The sequence below is a fragment of the Bombus terrestris genome, chromosome 16 (assembly GCF_910591885.1).
Source record: "Bombus terrestris chromosome 16, iyBomTerr1.2, whole genome shotgun sequence".
NCBI classification, from domain to species: Eukaryota; Metazoa; Arthropoda; class Insecta; order Hymenoptera; family Apidae; genus Bombus; species Bombus terrestris.
In genome coordinates, this window is record NC_063284.1 from 3,940,598 (window position 1) to 3,962,907 (window position 22,310).

The 22,310-nt window shown below is 34.8% G+C and overlaps 1 protein-coding gene and 1 long non-coding RNA gene across 2 annotated transcripts in view; one reads left to right on the top strand and one right to left on the bottom strand.

Annotated features, from left to right (window-relative positions):
• The window catches only part of LOC100645900 (probable cationic amino acid transporter), a 72,739-nt gene that overhangs the window by 10,798 nt on the left and 39,631 nt on the right, over positions 1-22,310 (top strand). Inside the window, exons 2-3 of the mRNA XM_048413240.1 lie at positions 17,107-17,258; positions 18,618-18,771. Of these exons, the coding sequence (XP_048269197.1) occupies positions 17,112-17,258; positions 18,618-18,771 (301 nt within the window). The 5' untranslated portion in view covers positions 17,107-17,111. The remainder of the gene's footprint in view (positions 1-17,106; positions 17,259-18,617; positions 18,772-22,310) is intronic.
• Positions 8,570-13,218, bottom strand: LOC110120196. Its single transcript, XR_002308831.2, has 3 exons — positions 11,420-13,218; positions 11,228-11,348; positions 8,570-9,837 (listed from the first exon to the last, which is right to left on the bottom strand). It is a non-coding gene; the product is annotated as an uncharacterized LOC110120196 (long non-coding RNA).

Below are 22,310 nucleotides of genomic sequence, written 5' to 3' on the forward strand. Positions count from 1 at the left end.
GTTACGGAACTTCGTCCACAAATTACGCAAGGTTTTGATAATTACTGTTCGCCAGTTTTGTTTCCGGTAACAGTTTCCATATCACGTGCACGCACACGAAATCTCACCCGTTCCACTTTACTTCTCATTAAAAGTTTCATCATTCAAGTGCATTTTCTCAATCGTAGTGAGAATTCCTCTCATAGTAACATTATTAGTAAATTTCTTTACCATTTTCAAAGCTCTATTTTGTAATTTAACATTTCAAAAATCAATTTTCATATTTAATTCCTTTTTCAAGATTTCGTTATATGGAACTTTATTGTCTTTACTTTCTTAAATTCTAATGTCTTACTAGAATCGCGCTTTTGTCAGTACCTTGTACTTTTTCAAATATTTTTTCCCGTTTGTTATTCTTCAATTTTTAAAAATCTTCTATTTTTTTAGATTTCGAATCTTGTTTTTAAAACGAGCGAAAGGAACGAAACTTTTTCAACAGCTTGAATAGGATAGTCGAACTTAAGACCAATTGCAGACCGATTTTCCGCGGATTAAGCCTCGGCTAGAAATCGTAAGCCGATTTCCCCACGGTTTTGTAAAATTCCCGCAATCTAATTCTCCGTGGTCTCGTTTTGGACGCGTTCCAACCAGATAATCTCCCGAAACATCTGTTTGCCACCATTTCTCTTAACTCTGAGTAATTTTCATCCTAGTCTTGCCTTTGTTTTTCTTACTGAATGTTTAGAAGTTCCAAACATTTTCCAGTTTTTTTCCATTTTTTCCTCACAATTTTACTAAAGAGAATTTAGTTTTTAAAATATTTATGTCCTTCCCTATGGTTTTCTTTCGTAACTTCAATTTACCACTTTAAGTTTATCTTTTTTTATTTTCTTTTTAATATTCTTTAATGTTCTACATTTTATATACAATAATTTACATATTGCTCTCTCGAAACAAATAATGTATCAAGGTCAATAACAACTTCATAGAAATCTACTGGACAAATCAAGGATATAAAAAAGGTTTCTAGATCTAGGAAAATTTCCTGGATGTACATCCTGCTTCTATTTCTGTTTGTTCATCTAGAAGTTGGGATTGGCTTTTTTCTTGAATTGATATGGATAGATGATCAATAATTTCAAAATGAGAATTGTCGAAACAACACCTTCCCTCTACTCGTGTGCTTTTGTATATTTTATTAGATGAAATAAAATTAAAATAAAATTGCAATAGGGCAGAAAGGCCAATTTTATAGAGAATTCCCGTATCTTAACGAATGTGTTTAACAGGTTTATTTTTTTCCCTATACAGTCCATCTGGAATGATAGCCAACGAAGATTAGTGGAAATGGAATGAAAGTAATATTACAATCACGCAAATGAATACAGAGAATATGTCGTACGGAGAATATTTGATTTAAAACGATGATTAGGGCAAATAAAAATGCAATCATGCAGATGAATGCACCGTATAGGGAATTTTCGATAGCGATCGATTTCTAATGAAGATTAGGGAAAGTATAATGGCGGTAATTAACGATTGGAAACGATAAATGGTATACAGACCTCCAGTCTCATTGCTTGGTGGCATGCACGTGTAACTGGGTCACGTGGTAGGAGATAAAACTGTTCTTAACTAGGAAAAATCTAATTGCGAGCAAAACAAGTCACATTCGTATTCTTGATCCATTGATTAGACAGCAGCGAAGCTTCAAAGGAATCTGCGAACTAATTCTGTTGAATAATCAACGATTCCACGTGTGTAAATATAAAATTTTGATGAACCTGGCTGAAAATAGGGGAATGCATATTGATTCTCGCTCATAATTAAGTTATAAAGAAACAGAAGCTATGAATGGAGTCCTGGAATAAAATATGGAATAAAAAGACAACGATTAATCCATTCAGGATTAGAATAACGTTGTGTCGCTCTATATTTCATTCACATTCGAAGCCATAAATTCCAAAAAGACCACCTTTTGCCACTATGAGATATTGCTTCAGTTGTTTCCAAGTTATTTACACTTGTTTAATAACGTTATAATTAACATAAAGACCTCAGCTCTTAAGTACTTTTTAAGGGCAAAATTATTTAATGAAAAGTAAGTAATCTCAAAATTATTCAGATACGAATTTTTGCGGCAATAGTCTGATGTAGGCCTAAAAATTTATAAATGAAGTTACAATATAATATACATTTTTCATTTTACATTTTTCACTATTTTTGTGTAAAAATCATATGTTATTAAAGAAGATACAAAATCTGATGTACCTTTAAACGAAGTTCAACCATTTAGAAGCAATAATTTAATGAGATTATAGCCAAATGGAAGCGACATTAATGCGACCATTTGTTGCAATGAGCCACGTGGAGAAAAGAGGTGCATGATCGATGACCACGATGGCTGGCGAGCGTGCGTGTCAACGTTTTCACGGTACAGAGCCGTATTTTTTGAGTGGGCTCTTCGCCCAACTATTACGCGACGATTTAAATTCACTGATGAAGATAATAATCAACCGTATTAATTATCGTTGCTCGAACAACGGTAGATTAATAAACTTTTATCGTTATCGTTAATTTTCAATTAACAAAGACTGAACACATTTGCCGGCTTCCTAGAAATCGTCATTTATCGTTGTCCAAGAGGCGTGCGTCAATTTTAATTAGACAAGTGGGACAGTCATCTATACGATCGGTGTTTCACATAACGCGACCCATTCTTAATGAACAGGTTGTACAACCGAAAGGATTATATTAATGAACTTGTTAACTATCCGATGCTTTTAATTCGATAATTTCAACTTAATTTGGCTAAAGAAAGGAAATGGCCTTAAAGAGAAAAAAAACTTTGTTTTTATATTAAAATGTATAAAATACAGTTTGAGTAAAATTCAATATAATATAATGATTTAGAAAAATATATCGCAATGAGAACGGAATGAAATACATCTTCGATGAATTTCCAAGTTGCTAAAGTTTCGAATGTTAATGCAATTTGACATCAGGGATTATAATTCCGACGGTGATACATTTAATTTGCAGTAGTAGCGTTTTCAAGTGTATCACGAAAGGGATTAATAATAGCTCCGGTTTTATCCATTGTTTTACAAGAAACAACGCGCAGTTGAAACAATCGAATTACATATTTCGCGCTGCCAATGGCTGACCCGCATCCTAACCTCATTTCAACGATATATACTATACGTTCCAATCCTCTGCTCAACACACTATCTCTACCATTTTACTGGAAATACACGGTTTGTTCGTTGGCCACGACATTGGAAAAATAGAGGGGAAAAGGTATTGAATCCAGTTACATCACACAGTTATCGACCCTAATCGAAATGCAATTAGCGACGTTAACAGGTTTTATCCACTGTCTTCATTCTGCTTTGCTTTACACTCGCAGCTGGATGTCGATTTAATGAAATCTTCTCTTATAATCAATTTTCTCCTAAACTTGAAATATTTTCGATTGTTTAAAATAAAGCTGGAAATTTTATAACCTATATTATTTTCCACGTGTTTCCAATCTCGATATTTATATTATTTTACGAATTTTTCAGATTTCGAGATTTATATTGCATTTGTGTTATGATGAGTTGGTTGAATTAATGAAATGTTTTCTTGCACAAAATTTCCAATATGTTCAACACGTTGCAATGAGAACTCTAATTTTAAAATATTCTCAAAATAAAGAAATTTCCCCGATATGGGTACTACCAGGAAATGAAAACGTAAAAATACGAAGTCGTACGGCAATTAACCTAAAAAGATGGTCCGGTAGCCGCCTGTATATAATGCCCGTGTATAATCATTATGGTAGCCATGTAAATATTCATCCAGATCATTGGAAAATAAAGAATGGCCGATGTTTAACGTTCGAAACAGTTAGGGGCGGGAAGAAAAATCGTTGGGGTCGTTCCGTTCAATTAAACCGGTCGCTCGAAATGGTAATTGCGGCAGAACGCGATGTTTTTGACGCTGTCATGGTGAAACACGAGCGAACGTAATTGCAGTTCTGCAAAGACACCATTTTACCTGGCGCATCCTGTCGTGTACACAACTGCCTGTCCGTTAAAACGTCAGCCCTTGCAGGGTTGAAAGAAATGTGACGACTGTAATTATTGCGCGGGCAACGTATGTTGTTATTTGTTGTTGGTATCTTCCAGTTCATTAGATGCTGGTGTTTCGTGTGTCACACTGTAATTGTTTTTAATCGCTCAAAGTTCCAGATCCTCTATTATAAACCCCCTGGAGGAATTATAATGGAGCGCGTCTTAGAAATTGTTCGTTTAAACTATAGCGGGAAAATGGTACATAGTAGTTTAGTAGTACGAGAGATTCATTTAATGGTACTAGTAGTAGTAGTTTAGTAATAATGGGGTTCTCATAGCAGTACACTAGGTCCCGGTGGAGGAAGTATAATGAAGTTTATTTTGAAATTGTTTGTTTAAAATATAGTGAGGAAATGGTAGATAGTATGTTAATTGTTAATAGTACTAGGTTCCAGAGGAGAAATAATAATGAACTGCGTCTTGGAATTGTTCATTTAAAACATAGCGAGGAAACAGTGGATAATAGATAGGTTAGCAGTAGTAGATTTCAGAAGAGGAATCATAATTGAGTTCGTCTTGGAATTGTTCATTTAAAATACAGCAAGAGAAAATTATTAGATTAGTTTAAGGCAAGAGTAATTTCTATTCTGGTCTCATCGAGTCATTCATGAATTTCGATGCAATAGTTTGAGGTTAGGTTATTAAATTTTAGAATTTTCAATTTTATTTGGTACTTTTTACATGGTAAGGAGTACTGATGATCTTTATCATTACTTGTAAAGTAAACTGAAATAAAAATTAATGCTTAGGTTTATATGTATAAATTGTTGCATAATATGTTCATAAAACTTGTCTACGAGTGTCTGAATACTTCTATGAGCCTGTATATATTTCTTATGGTTGTCTTGATTTCTGTTAATAAGTGGAGTGTGATAGGTTAGGTTGATACAATGTTTTGTATTGCTGATATGAAATTGCTGATGCATTCAGAAAGTCCATTTGACAGTTAGATCAGAATGTAGAAACGGACTGATATATCGAATTCTCGTCGCTCAAAGGCGGGGCATATCCTCGTTGGATCAGGTGCGCCGAAACCGTATGAAAACCAGGTCAAAAGAGGGCCGTGCGACGAAATTAGACCGTGGTCCTTGACGCAAAAATATTCAATTCTATTATTGTAATACACGGTATCGAAATATATTTTATTTGATTATTCATAATTGTCTAAGATTCCTCCCTTGTTTTTAAAAATATCAGGAACAATTGTGAAACTATTTCATATTCTCAATTCACTTTTCTTAAGCGAATGGAGCGAAATTTTATCACTTTGTATTTCTTTATACACGTTTTATTTTTGCTGAGAAAGGTTTCAAATATTTTGCTTTATATAACAATTGCATAACGTAACAGAGGCATTGATACGTACCTCGGAATATTTTCTGAATTTTTGAAGGCTTGAACGACCAATGCAACTGTTGCGTCTTTTACGCGTTTTGACAAAATTAGGTACAATTAGAGAGAACAAGAAAGCAATAGATAATGTGTTTGTACAAATATATGTGTGAAACAAATTTTTGTTTAATTTTTGTACCTTTGATTTTATTCATAAACACATGAATTTGCATAATCGTCTAGTCTAATCATTTCTTAAACTAAAAGCATGTGAATATAATTCTATACATTAATTAATCTAAATCCAAAATTATAATATTTTGAATAAACAAATCATTTCATAACACGCTATAAACATCAGACAGAAATCTCACGGATGTAAATCTTTTCTTTTACTTGGTTCTCGAGTTTGCCAACTGCAGAAGTTCTCAACTTTCAAGTCGGAAGTTTCTGTTCCATTTTTGATAAATTTATGCGGTGTTTCACGGTCGTACGCGTTTTCGTGTGAGAAGTAAAAAGATTTCTGTGCGAGTGTTTGACCCGGAAAGGCCAGGTTGAAACCGGATGCTCCGGACTCCTTGACGTTGAATTACGACTATCTATACGACTTTCGAACGATCTCCAAATTATCTTCGTGTCTGAAATCGAAATTTCATGGAAGTAGAATCGCCCATAAAAGTATTCGAACGCTTGTGGCCACTTTTATCAATATTTTACGAATATATTATGTGTGCTATACGAAATACATAAAAATTTCATTAATCTTATTACGAGATTCTACCATCATAATTGGATAAGCTTGAAACAAATTGGAAAATGCACATAAGAAATACAAGATATTTAGTGCAACTATGTATTTCACAGGAATCAAAAAAATATTTCAAGAATCAATTATTAATCATTGTATTAATGAGAGTCTCGATATTCAATCATTTTAGAAGTATCTATGTTCTATACTATACCCTATACTGAATATATGTTTGCAGTAAATGTACTGTAATTTCTACATACGATATATTTTCATAGTGCTAATAAAGTTTTAAAATGTTTTATATAAGATGCACAATATGTATATATATACATACAATTTTTCTGTGATGAATGTTTGAGATACATTGACGAGTCTCTGTATGACTACGTCTATCAAGCGAAATTTTGCTTAAGTTATTTATGTAATTGGTAAAAGTAGAGAAATGTAAGGCACTCCGATACAGGATTATCTCCGTGAACTTCAAAGTCGAGAAATAATGCACGAGGGATGAAATAGGCGATTGGAGAAGTTGGGTTACGCCCCCGATAGATGCGTCCGTGGGTTCAGATCGTTCTCGGTGCGAAGGTCGACCCTAGAGAAGTTGGATGATAGCCAAGAACCGGCCTGCTAGCTATCTTCATAGGGGAAATAAATTCACGGGCAAGTGTGCCTTCGTTTTCTGCTGTTCCTGACACGAGAACGAACTGTGGGATGCTTTTCCCCTCTTCGCCTTCCTCTCTCCATCCGATTTAATTGAATGAAATCCCACCCCTTCCCATCCTTTCTTCTCCTTACTCCGCTTTCGTTTATCGCAGACCTACTTTTTCACGCGTTCAAGTTTTTCTTTGTCTTTACACTCAGCCTCTAGTGTTATCTTATTTTAGAAATGTCAAGATAATTTTTTTCTTGGAATTTTTCATCTTACTGTTTACTTTTTATTTATGTTTCTTCGTTCCTTTCTGAAACAGCTACGTATTTCCTCCCTTAACTGATATATTTTCTACGAATTTCTAAATTCCATATTTTACGGGAGCTTCGAACAGTGTTGATTATATCTAGTTTGCTTTTGGAAAATTAATATTTTTTGTGGGTCGGATTTTTCTCTTCGTCCGTGTGTCCTTTTATGCCCTTTGCTTTACTTTATGTTTTATTTATTACCTTTCCCACATTTTCATTATCCTCTTTATCTCTATATTTTCCTTATTCTTAAAATATTTTCTTCTGATACTCAGTATATATTTATATATCCATTTTTCTTTTCGAATATTTATTTTCTTCCTTTTTCACGCGATCTATTTCCTTTTTTCTTCTAATTTCCATTAAACTTGTTTCCTAACCCCAGAGTTTTGAAGACTATTTTCCGCTCCGTTTTCTAGGAAAACTGCCATCATTTCCTCCCATTTTCCGTAAATTTGTCGCCACATTTTTCCCCTGTTTTCCCCTAGTCAGTTTCCTCAACTATATGGCGTCTAAAAATCGTGGAAAATAAATTTTCTTAGGTATTAGGGATCCGAACCTTGTTCAACCGCGTGGTGGCCAACCATGTTACCCACTGAGCCAACCATTCCATTCTGAACCTTTAACCTATTTTCATCTATTTCTTCCATTCGAATCCATTTTGTCTTCACCAGTGGTTTCCAGATGAACAACGGTTCGCACTTTTCTCGTGATTCCCTTCGAAAATTATTGCACGTGAAAGCACAGAAGCATGCAGGGTATTGATTATCGTGATTGAAATGAGGGTAAATAAGGTGTAATGAATTTTCTTAGGAGTCCAGCGGCGAATTATTAATGTTTCGCGACAGGAAATCGAGTTCTTCGTCTTACTGGCATGTACAAGAGTTGGGCTTTGGAAAAACGCTGCGGGAAACGTCTAGATGCATCGCGTGTATACTAACGCTCATAAGACTTTCCGAAAAAATTCCAATTTTTAATATATTGTTTGATATATTTGTTGTCATTATTGAAATATAGTTATTAAACTTATGGAATTACACATGTTCTTTTTCATTAGAAATGTCAATAATGTTTAGCTAAACATTCTGCTTTTATGCTATTTTTAATTTTAAGTCGTTTTGTCAAAAATTGCTCCTATTAATAACAGCATATGCTGTAAATATAATTAAAGCAGCGCAAATGGTGGAGAACCGTTCGAAACCGTGAAACATCACGTGATCCAATTTCATCTTCACTTGGAAAAATTTTTAAATGATTCGCACCGGGAGTGCTCGCGGTACTTTGTTGCCTTAAAAAAAGCATTAAGTGAATTGTAGTCGACGATGCTCTTAGAAACAATTTTCAAAGTATATAACTATAATGTACACGAAGATAATAAAAAAAAGTCGTTGCATTGCCTTGCTCAGTGCAATTTTATTTTAACGTCTGACCATGTACGAAGTTACTCTCCTTAAAAGTTGCCTACTATGTATAATTCCGTTCTACTTGCCTGTGTCTGACTACAGTCGATTACATTCTTGGAACGCTATATTCTGCCTGTAAAATTCGTGAGATAGATTTTAGCCGATGATTGTGTCACAAACAATTTTTGTAACATACAACACATGAAGTATAAAAGATATACACGAAGTATATTTTTACATGTACGATACTCACAAAGATAAAAAAATAAATTGTTCCATTATCCTGTTTACTAATCTTATTTTATGGTCTGTACATATTTTATAAAAATCTTAAAATGAATTTTCCCCCAGATATAATTATAATTAAAATATGCTTGAAGTTAACTAAAAATACAGATTATTACAATATTCTGCTTACAGCAAGTTTATTGTAAAGTCTGACCATATACAAGGTTATTTTTCTTAAAAACTGAATGTTACTATTATATATTGTATGTATATTTCTCTTTCATTTGTTATAATCTGACCATAGCTTATATTCTACTTAGAAATCTTATCATTGTGTCAAATTTTGCCAGACCATTGCGTGTCTGAGTATATACAGTTTAATTCTACTTATAGCATGTCTAGACAGATATAAAAGCTTTCTAATTTTATCCCCTTTTATTTCTATTCGATTTAACGAATATTTATGATAAAATGATCGGTTCAAACATTGAGTTTCATATGGTAACGTTCATATGGTAAACATTGAGATATTGTTCTATCAGCTAAAACATTTTCCATAGTTGGACAAGGTTACAATATTTTTTTTATTTTTTCTTTTTGGCATTTTGTGACATTTTTCAAATAGTTCTGACAGAAAGAATGATATTCTATGATTTTGACTGCGATCTTAAATTACCCGCTTCGTGTGGATGCATGTTTTAAAGAGAATTATGAAAAATGCCTTGAATAAAAAAGAAAGATAGGGAAAAAACGGATATCGCGCTTTTCTATTGGATATTCAAGGGGATGCGGATGAAGAAGTGCGGGATGCTGGTCAGGACGTGCTGTAAATAAATCCATACCGGTGCAATATCGTTTCTTGCAGCGGCGACCTCGTTAAACGCGTAATGGATAACCAATAGCAGTCGGTAGATTAAAGGACTGATTCGAAATTGCGATCGTTGATCAGCTTAACGAGTCACGACATGCGAGAGGGTCTCAAAGGCGTCTATCCATGGAATTGGCAAACGTTCTCTGTTTCCTTTCAGATATTTCCAAAAATATCCTGACCTGTATAGGTCTTTGCACACTGTAAAAAAGAAAAAAAAAATTATACTTGGAAAGCAGAATTTTTTTCAAGGTCACTATCCATCAAGGACCCTTGATATTCTTCTGCGAAAAATGTATAGAAATTGATTTGATATAAAAATCAAAATTATTTAACATTGGTAATTCATTTAAAATCAAAATTGATTTGATACATAAATGAAAAGTATATAGCCAACTCATTAATAATTACTTTCATTCCATAATGTAATTTACTTATTCAGCTAAAAATTTGTACACTGTTGCATTATTACGAGTTAAAAGGAAAATTGCTAATTATTCGAACTTTAGAAAATGAGAAAAATTAAAGAAATTGCCCAGATGTGAAGAGAGCCTCATATTTCCAGGATTACCAATAAGAAAAACGATTTTTTAAAAATTCTGTTCCATTGTGTCTCCCCATTTGTAATAAGCCATGGACGTATTTCAAATTAATAGAATGGAAAGTGTAATAACAATCAGTATTGCTTTAGGTTATGGATACTGCGAAAAAGAGACCCGAATAGGGAATTCCTTTGTCCCGTTTGTACTGGAAGATGGAGGCCGTGATTGGCCGACCAGTAGCGAAGCACTTTCCTCAAAGAAACGTTCAGGTTCTGCTGAGTTAATTGTCCTCGAGCAGTTTCTCTACATCATTGGCCCGACATCGGTGCCACTAGGTCATTTCACGGTTCGATTTCTCAAGGAAACGCCTTATGGTATTGTCAGCACTTCTATCGTCTGATCTACTGACTTCTGACTAGGGAATTTTATTCATGGCACGCATTGATGCATTGAAATTGTAATTCGATGAAATTTACAGATCTATTTTCTTACATAAAAATGAAAAAAAGAAGAAGGAGGAAAATTTATTTTCTGGAGCAAGTAGAAAAATACCAGATAAATGGTTAATACGACGAAAAAATAGCGTAGATACATCGACAAAGGGATTCGATCAATCACACCAGGTTCTATTTGACAGGAACCAGTTACCACTTTCAGCGGACTGTAAAAATATCCACGGGTCATCTATGTCCATTTTCATGCCTTAAAATACAGCGAGTAAATCAATGGATGGGTGCAACGAAGCGTAAACGAGTATCCATCGAACGAGATTTCATTCGCCGGCTGTTCTCAATCTGTCACGTGATTTATCTGTGGCAATGGCGGCAGCAAAGTTAACACCATAGGGTCTCTGACCCCGTTAAGTTTTATTTATGCGTATCGGTAGTAACAGAATTTTAATTTGATAGCTTCAAATTCACACCTCTCTTTAAATAAAGTTTCTAGAGAGCCGCTAAAAAGAATTTATTTTTCACTTTGAATAGAAATCTCACTCCTATAAATATATTGAAAGTTTCGTTACTTCACGGATAGATCATGTTCAAGCTAACCTTCACAAGTTGGTTCATGACTAAGGAGCGTCTGAGGCATCATCTGTGCTGCGATTTCTCGTTGCGTTTACGCATCTCGGCTCTTCCATACGATAATTCTACTGTCTGGCATGGAACACGTCTGGAACGATGATATAATTAACGGTGAAACTGGAGCACACATTTCTGGCGGCAGACAGAGTTGACGTCTACCTGGCTGTCCAATTATAACCTCGCGTATTTCGCCTTTTGTTTTTGTTTTCCCATTTTCTCTCGTTTTCCTTCCTTTACGACCGCATTACTTCTTCTAATTGCTTCGCTGCTTATTACCTTCGGCGTTTCTTCTACCTTGTTCACGGTCTTAGTCGTTCTTGCTTCTAGTTGTTTGCTAAACAATTATCGTTTGAGGTTAGGGTTAACCTAACATTCATAATTCACATTGTTACACACGCGCATGGCTCACAATGCGGAACTTCAATGTTCACGAAACGTCATAATTTTGTTTCTTTTGGCCTCGGCTCTTTCTCGAGAGCCTGTTCGACGAAATAGTGTTAAACATAATACTGTCAAGCGTGTAACAGGCTGAACTGCGATATTTTGAGCCGTGAAAGACTGTAACCTAACCTTGTTTTCCTCATTATATAAGGTATTTCAAAAATTATGGTACAAATAGGAAGTGGGTGGCAATGTATGACAAAATAAAACAAAATTAAGTTGAAAACTGAAGGTATTGCACGTAAAGATACAGTTTTCAGTTAAACAAGATAGGAAATTTAGTCTCCCCAAATTTTTTTCTATGATTTGATCATATTTGCTCAAAAGAAGCATAATTTTTTCAATTGGATCACAATTTCTAGGATACTCTGTATAATTCGAAGTATGAGGGTGATTTTATGCAAACTGTGAATGTTACAAAATTTTGGAGGTTATTGTAGGTTAGGTTTTCTCGTTAAAGAACTGGAAGTGGTGAACGAAGCTACGTTGAGCAGCTTATTTCTGATTAACCATCGCGATTCTCCCTTAATTACGAATTAAAAACGAGCGGAAAAAGAGTAGAATAGAGGAGAATGCAATTTTCTGAAAATTTCGCAGAAGGTTTTCTTGGGGGGACACCTGTTCTCGCTCGAAAGAACTTAGAACCTCGTTAGGAATTAATGTGAGAACTTGGAAGTTTTTCATCTATCATATTCATCCGGTAGCACCTTAGTTGGTTTCTTTCATAAGTACCCTTCTTCAACGAAGTTGATATTCTGATGTAATCTTTAGGTTAAAACTAAACTAACCTAATTTATATGTTATTAACTTTGCTTTTTAACTGATATCAATCTTATTAATCAAATTTTTTTCTAATATTACGACTATTTTCTCTGGAAATTTGTTGCGAGTACATCCACCGAAAGTCTCACAAATCTTCAAAAGATATTTACACCTTTTTGGAGCAAAAAAATAGGTGCGTTTCACCTTGGCAAGCTCTTGGCGAACGTCTAGGTTAGGTCGTATCGCGCTTCTTCATGCAGAAGGCAGTTTAGTAGCCGGCGGCCCCGTTTATCGCCCGTTGCGGATGCACCGTCAGCCATAAATAAACAAATGAATCGCGCTTCATAAATTTCCTCGGTGCACGAATCCACCATCAAAGTTTGGTAAAAGGGTAGAATTCTCGCTTCCATGCCTTTCGAAATGAATGGCTTTGGACGAGCCTCCTTTTGAATCATTAAAAGTTCCAAAAAGGAACTTTAAACGACTTTATGGCGAGTTTGGCATTAGTCTTGCATCATTCGACACATTTGTTGCTATGAAAATAGCCAAGAAGGCGATACTACGTGAAAAAATATATCGAAAATATGGAATGAAATTTTTCTATCGCCTCTTCATGCTGCACACACCTAAGCCAGCTTCTCATTAATTGCGAGCGAGGTTCCTCCGAGAATATGCACTAAATTAGATTTTCGTCGAAAGCTTGGAGAACTTGTTTGATCGTGGTACTTCCAAGTTAACCTCTTTCAAACTTTTCACTGGGGTGCTTAATGTGCTGTCTGACGCCATGTTCGAAATCGTTCAACAGGAGCGAATTATCCGGGGCAAATCAGTTAGTGCCAGATAATAGGTGTTCACGACAAAAATATTTAAAGGAACCTCGTAATCTATTTTGAACGTTTCGAAGTTCGTTCCACAAAGGAGGATGGAACCCTTTACAGATACTGAGTTACCTCTTAAAATAGTTCCTCTAAAGTGTGTTTTACGAGAGTGTACATGAGATAGAAGGTGGGATTCGTAATTTTGGAGGTGCACAAAATTCACAGTGGTACGAAAATAAAATTTGCATGGCATCAAGATACCTCTGAATAAGTTTTCTACCTAATGATCTTCGAAACTACTTGCCAAAATTTTCTTCTCTAAATATTGAAATTGCAATTTCTCTATAACGTTCTTAATTTTAATTTGTATTATACACTTTACGCCACTATGGTTTTTATCGAGTTAAATGTGAGGTTAAATTTTGGGAAGGTTAGGTTACAGTTGAATTGGATTTGGGTGAAATTTGGGTTAGATTACAGTTTAGGTTGCTTTACGTTGTTACTTAATTTTAATTTACTTGGTACTTGGTTACCTAATTTTAATTTATATCGTGCACGAGAATAACCACTAATGGCCTTCATCACGTTAAATATGAAATATCAAATAAAATTGTTGTGGTCAGCTATGATCCATACTAGGATTAATAAAGCTTGATAAATTGCGGCAAGGTATACGCTTGGTAGTTTGACGTCAGAAGGCTATCTAACCCAGAGAGTTGAACGATATGGATAGTGATACAATTAACAACAATATACTGCAGTTTGGAATTTCAGACTCAAAGAGACAGCGCAGATGGAAGAGATAACATGCACTGCACGCATCAGAAAGACTCAACATCCGGGACTTAGATTGCGTCGTTGAAATGTCACCTCAGAGACATTCCACTATTATTCACAAAAATTTCCTAATCTATAATGTGCATCTTCCTTTTGGAAGATATGAGAATGAGCATTTTAGGAACTGATATTGAAAGTAAAATTTCGGTATAAAGTATTACTTTAGAGGTTAGAAATCGTTTACGAATAACGATTAACCAATGAGCCTTAAAAATTATATATATTCTGTTCTCACAAGAATCCTTATTCCTTGTTTATTCTCGTCTATGATGTTTCCTAATCTCTCTATAAGCCTCTACAGGCCTCTTCTTACTGGAACTATAAGCATGAACATTTTAGAAATTATTTAGAAGATTAAATATCAATACAAAATGTTGTTTTAGAGGTTAGGAATCGTTCACAAGTAATAATCGACATATTTTATCCTCACGAGAATTCGTTTTGATTTCTTCCCTAACCTTTAAACTATCTTTTTGTATAAAAATTTCAAGAACAATTGTTTTTGGACGCCATTTTCTATTTTTAAGTGGGCATTTACATGTAAACGAAACACACTCGGTCATAAGCTTCATTGAAGCGAAATAAAAATGTAAAATGGACAGAAAGAGGTTAGGTAGAAGTTTTATGAAAGAAAAATCGCGTAAAGCTTTTGAAAAACTGGTCGGAACTGTACGAAACCGCGTACGTGTCCGTTATGACGGGAAATGCCGCGTCGCATACCGACGAACCACTTTTGTGGCTCGTTACCAAGTAACCGGAAAAATCACGTCCCGCCCCCATTGCGCGGGGGTAGCTGAAAGCTCGCGATTATTTCTTGCACGCTCGTGTGCATGCCCGAACGTCATCCGTGAAATTGCGAAACTTTCATCCGCTATTCTATCGTGCCGCCATCTCGCCTTTAATTGGCATTTTCATTTCGCGTGTATCCTACCTCCGCGGTGGAAACGCACCAGAAACGACCGCCATAAAAACTTGCTCGACGGAGAAATTCCAAAACAGTTTTGATACTTGAAAAGTAAATTGCCAACTTAAACTTGATGCGATTTAACTCAAACTTAACTCCTATGTAACTGAAAATTGACCCAGATCTAATTCAATCCTAACCTAGCTTTTCCCAAATTTCGTTCAACTTAACCTAAATAAACCTAAATTATTCTCAAGTTTACCCAAATATAGTATAAATATAACCTTAACTTTACTTTATAGGCGTGGTCACCACGATCCAATTATTTTAAATGAAATTTTGCTTTTACTCAAATATAATTTAGATATAATCTAACCTAATTCAAACCTAACTTATAGCTGTGGCTACCATGGTCCAATTATTTGAAATAAATTTCTGGATTCTCTCGTATATTTGGATACCATTTTAATATACAAATAAATCATTTATTGTCAAATATTCAGCTGTATGGATTAAGGCAGTATTCGAATTGAAAGATGTCAGAGAGCTTAAAATGTAACAGTTGATTTAAAATGGGCAGGATTTAGATGCAGTAGAATGGGTCTGTGAGCGATCGGACAACGTTCAGGAATTCCATTAGCATCGCTGAACGCAAGGGGCATTTTCATAGACGCCACTTTCGGAACGTGCCTTGAATAATTTATCTGCGAGTACCTTTCACTGAGTGCACCTTTTTTTTCCTGAACGATTATCCTTCCTGTTTACACCCTTGCACAATCCTTCTTTTCTCTATTGCGTCCATGCTACTCTCTGGAACTACGCTGGCGTCTTTCACTCTATTTTCAGTCCACTGTCTTTTTCTTCTTGAAAATAGCACCTCTCTAAATGGAACAGTCTGTTCTAAAAATTCTTTATTTAACTTTTACTTTCGAAATATCTCAATATTCTCTCTTCTTTTATCATTTTTAATTAACTTCTTCGTTGCACACGGTATTTCTTCAATTAAAGTTCTGATTTTGAACAATTACTTAGAAAATATTTCGATATTTGTCTATCTGTTTCGTCTATTTTTTATTTTATTACTCTCATAGACAATGTCGTCGTAGTTTTAAGAAATGAATTTTTGGTTTCGTACAAAATTGAGATAAACGCTTGAAAATGGCATCTATGTGGAGAAAAGTTGCTAGAAATAAATGTTGATACGCTAGAATGTCCTGGTCGCGTGTTGGATAGGTGGTTTTCTGTTTGGCTGTGGTTTCCCCGGGGCAATATGGTTCCTAGCAAGTGACTAAGAGTGATGAGGTCGCGGGACGTAATTTTCTTCTTTCGCGTGGTTCTTTCTTTCCAGGGATATCGTGTGGAAGGACAAAAGACGCACGCTGCGCAGACGACGTCAGACGTCGCTGGATAATAAATCGATAATTCGCCTGTGCGACTTCCTAACCTTTCGAAAATCTGTGAGGAACACTATCGAACTCATCCGCCAATCTTCATGTCAAATTTTCATTCGTATCCAATTATTCGATTCTAGGGATTTTTTTTTCTTAAATTTGACCTTCCCATTTTTCTGTTGACTTCTCTCAGTTCTGTATACTAGACCTCAATTTTTCTTTACGAAATAAGGAAATATTTTAAAAAATTGGCCTTCTCTTAATGAAACAATAAAAAGTGCAGTGATTTCTCGAGATAGTGAGAAACTAAAATTTTCAAGTAAAAAATCTCGAGTCAAATAGCTAAAACTGGGAAATGTTTCTAAACTTGAATAAACGTGAATAAATTTAATTTTGTAAAATAGAAAGTAAAAGAGGGACACCGAAGTGCAGATGTTTGTTAATTAGACGTAGAATAGGGAGTTTCGGAATGATGAATGTTGCCATTAAAGTGTCCCTGGTAGAAAGAAAAGTTGACATCGTGAAATATGAGTCAGCCAAATTTCAATTAGACTAGAATTTTGTGAGGTTGATTTAAAATTTTGTTGAGAGATTTCAACTATTAAGCTTAACATTTCTTTTCATTTTCAAATTTCAAGAGAAAGATGATCCTGTTCGTTATTTGTTAAATATTTTGATGGCATTTGGTTGCAGGAAAAATGAAGCTCGAATTGATGAACCGAGAAAAGGGCCTGGAGCTCTTCGGGAAATTTATACGAACGAAGAATGTAGACAGTCTCCAGGGTGACCAGAGGAAAACTGGACCGGAGCCACTGCATCCGACCGATTCCAAGCAGAAATTACAGGCAAGTATCTTCTCATATTGGGTCTTCGTTCTCTTTTGAACTTTTTCAAACATAACCTCAAACAATCCAACTGAAAACGGGCTCAATTCTTGAACTTTTGATATTGTAAACAACGATCCTAATTTTTCAGTAATTTCAATTATCTTAGCCCTCAGAAATATACGAAAAATTTAAAAAGGAAACATGTACAGAACTAATATTAATTTATTCTACGATTTTTTTTCCATAAAATAATCCTAATTGCTCTTTAAAATTCTAACCGAATATTTTAATAGCTTTGCAAAAGATTTTACCAAATATTAGTAGAAAGATACAAAGTGCCAATTTGTCTCATAGGGACTTTTTATTTTCCCTAGAAATACGATTCTTTCTGAAAGATTTCCCACTTGCACGGTTTGATACGATCCTCCAGCGAATCAGAAACTTTATTTATCTCATCGAATGGATGTTGGTTCGCGTAGGTAGGTACGTTCCGATAATAGACAAGGTGAAATAGAGTCGTGGAACAAATTTAACTCTCCTTTTTGTACCGGGGAGCAATCTCCATGTTTCTTTCGACGACAAGCCGACTGACATTAAGATTCTGGATTCTTGAGAGGAAGAAGCATCTGTATACGTGTTATCCACCTGCACGTATCGATCCCTAGCTATTTTTAACAGGATTTTACAAGCCCTTGCGCTCGACTCCTACGCTACTTCAGATCTCCTGTTCTGGCTAGGTGATCAATCATCGCGATGATGGACCATGGGGAATTAATTTCTTTTCGCAGTATGTCATGTCTTCGCTCCTACACATCATCTTTCTTGTCTGGTAAAATAGGGGAACATATTAATGTCTTTATATATTAGGACATTCGGAAATTGTTTCTCTCAATTTAGTTATTTTCTTTTTAGTGGAAGTTTGTGTCTGTTACTTGATTTTTTTTTATCTGAAAAATTGGGAAAGAGATTACTCTTTTTACGAGTTGGGATTGTTTGAAATTATTTAGTGAATTTTGTTTTTCTTTATCACCAGATATGGTGAGAAGACCTGTAAAAATCCTCTAGATATTTTCTAGAGTTTAGTTTTCTTATGTTGAAAACAGTGGAAGAAAATAGTTTCTTTACATTTTGGAGTTTCTTGCAGTAACTAGAATTTGGTGAAAAAATTCTTGGATATCTATCAGTACATGTTTCTCTTTTTTTAAGAAATTCGACAGACAATTTTCTAATACCAATGACATAATTTTTTACTTCAGAGGACTAAATATATTACTGAATATTATATGTATATATAATATTGCATTAAATATTGAAGATAATATTATAAGACAGACAGATTATAAAACAGACTGTTAAACGAAAGTTTCTATGCTACAGAAGTGCCTGACGACTCTGGACCTGACGTCCTTGGGGGTTGGCTCCTGCGTTGGGACAGGGATGTACCTAGTCGCGGGGATGGTGGCGCGCAGCGTCGCCGGGCCAGGCGTCGTCATCTCCTTCATAATCGCGGCCATTGCTTCCATCTTTTCCGGTAAGTTAGCTCTTACAAGCATTAGCAAAATTTATGCGATATAGAAGAAGCCAGAAACTTAAACATCAAAAAGAAAAGAAAACGAATATGAAACCATAAATTGCAGAAAGGTACAATTCCACCAATCAGTATTTCGACAAAATCAGTTATTTTTAATTTGTTATTAATCTCGCTCATTTTTTCTTAATATTTCAAAATATGGACGATCTCTCTTGCTTCCACCGATGGCAAAAGTATCTTGCAAATTTTCTGTAAATACTGAAAAATGTAGCCCACATCCAGAAACAAAATATTGAAAATAAAATGAAATATTGTAAGATAAATATCAGCCTGTAATAACAAGTCCAAGGATTATGTGTTTTTCCCTCGAGATGAAGGATGTTTTAACCCTCTTGTGTGTTAAAGAAACGTTTGGGAAAAGTATAGTATACGCAGCTGTGGGAGCAGTATGTCTTCATGGGAAGCGTTGTTTTACCATCGCTGCCGGCGAGAATTCTCGACCGTATTTATCGTCGGCTAGATACGCGGTCGGATTAGATTTACGGTGTTTGTGTGGCGGAAACCGTCGAGAGCGGTCCAAGGCGGTAAAACATCACGTGATCCAATTCTGTTTCCACTTGGAAAGATTTTAAAGTGGCTCCCGCCGGTCGTACACGCGGTTCATCGTTGCCTTAGGGCGCGTTTACATCAGACGAATGAATGCTCGATCGCTCTCCACTCTAATGAAATTATCCTCGTTTGAACGAGGATTCGGGACAAAGATCAACAAATGCATATAATTTCTAATGCATAATTTTTCTAAAAATCGATATCAGATGATTTGACGCGTTTATCAAATCTTTATAAAGAAATAAAACGAATGAAATTATCTTTACGCATATACAGATGACCTCTATCGTATAAATGGTCGAGAAATCGCGTATCGTCGTTTCCTTTTTGTCGTTTAGAATTAATCATAACATTTGCAAGCATACACCATAAAAACATTCTTTCTCATTGCTCATTCTTTCTGTGACGAGAACAATCGATGTCGTTTTCAAGCATTCGTAGAACATTCACAAGAATGCTCATTTTAAATGGTTAAGTGAATTTTAATCGATGACGCTATTAGATAACATTTTTTGGATGCGCGACTATAATATACGCGAAGATAATTAAAAGATAAATCGTCATATTGCCTTCCTTAGGGGAATTTTACTTCGAAGTCTGACCATGTACGTAGTTACTCTCCTTAGAACTTGGCTGTTATGTATAATTCTGTTCTACTTGCTTCTGTCCGGTTAAAGTCGATTATATTCTACTTGGAACGCTGTATTCCGCTTAGAGAATTCGTAAAACAGAATTTAGTCGACGTACATGCCAGAAACAATTTCTCTAATGTACAATACATGAAGTATATCTTTACACGTACAACATACACGAAGATAATAAAAATAAATTCTTCCATTGCCCTGTTTAGTATAACTGTATTTTATGGTCTGTCTATATGTGAAGTTACTCTCCTTAACATCTTGTTTCACTTGCCCGTCTGATCACAGTCTGATCACAATTGGTGATATTCTATTTGGAACACTGTGTTGTACTTATCAAAATGTTGAAACGAATTTTAAATAGAAATAATTGCAATTAAAGCACACGTGTTAAGTTAATGAAAAATACAAGTTTGTATAATATTCTGCTTACCGCAATTTTATTCCAAAGTCTGATTATACGTAAAGTTATTCTCCTTAAAAACAGAATGCTACGTATAATTTTATTCTACTTGCTATACTCGGGATATAGCTTATATTCTACTTACAAATCGTGTTATCATGTCACATCTTAAAAGACTTACAAGTGTCTGACAATGTACAGTCTGCTTCTACTTATAGGCTGTCTAGACAGATATAGAGCCTGGCTATACTTTCCTTTGTCCGACCGGTGTATATCATGGGATACTCTTTAACAATCGTCTAACTAGTTATAGCAATCGTTGCTTCTTTACAGTATAAAACAGAATCAACTAAAATCCTGTTTTTTAATTATTTCATTTGAATTATTCTCTTTGAGTCTTCCTAATGGATTGAAACAAAATTTCCATAAAAATGTATCAAAATGAACGAGCGTGAAAATGGACTAATTGAACAAACATTCGAAAATGTCAACGTTGTAGCATAGCTCCATAAATTTTGCAAAATCAAACTTCACACAGCTTTTAAACTTATTTTCCACTTTGATGCCATACCATAAAAAAGTGTACTGACCTTGAAACCTCTACGATATTAAGCAATAAGCAATTTCATTTTATCTGATAAAATCTTTTACCACATTCGTTGCAAAACTATTTTCACAAAACTACAGTTACATGACACGTGGTATACTATAATTGTATTATCCATTTTCTCATCTAACTTATATCATCAAACCTTCCCTTGCCGTTGGAAAAACCCGTTTTCCTATTTTCCCTATATCAGGCCACCGGTCACGAATGTAGTCCATGATCACCATGGTGCACGTGCTTCCATACATCTCTGTTTGCTGACACATATACGGCAGGACAGCTGCTATGGCTCGAGGCGAGTGGAAAAGAATGTCGGATTAGATTTACGGGCTGCACATCAGCCTTGCTTTCCTGTAACCAGACGCGTGAATCCCATAACTGTACGTGGATTGCTACGTGGCGATCTTACGTAATACGTTTGTCTCTCAGCTCTCTATGATATACAATAATAATGTATTATAAAAAGACATGTACAATACATTGTATATCTTTAAAATAGAAATATCTTCTGTATGAAATATATTCTTGTTGACGTAAAGGAGATACGTGGTGCTGCATATTTTCATTTTCAATTTGTGAAAATAAAAATATGAAATATGTTCAATTAATGGAAATACGTTGTATATAAAATATATTGATTGATAAAATATGTGACAACACACAAGGCATTGTATTAATAAATTTTTATTTCCAACTTGGGAATGTTAAGATACTTTCTATGTAAAATATGTTATATTATAAAATATTATATATTATATATAATATATAATATTCTTTCTAAAATATGTTAGCATCCTCCTCGAGGTAAAATATATTGTATCTTGTTTTCTAAAGGTACAGCATATTTTTTTTGCATTAAAGAGAATATTTAGAGAAGATTTTTGAATTTAAAGAAAACATACGATATGTTTCCTTCTTATATCGAAGAGAATACTAACATAATTTTATACGGAAAATATTTTTGCTTCCATAAATTTCTCACAAGTTAAACAAAAACACAAGCTAATTATTCATTCGTTATTCTTGCTATCATAGCGTTATTTTGTTCGATATTTGCCGAGTTAAAAGCCAGTTTCCAGACCGAAGCTCCTACGTCTGTCCCGATAGCGTAAATCTAAAATACCACGAAAATTGCACGTTGATATCGTTGCGAAATACGCTAGTTTCATAAATAAACGAATTAAACAAACACGTTGTAAGCGTGCTTAATTATCATGTCTGAAAATTATCCGCCGCCATACGTCGAAATTATCGGCGATGAAACGCGAATCGAATATAT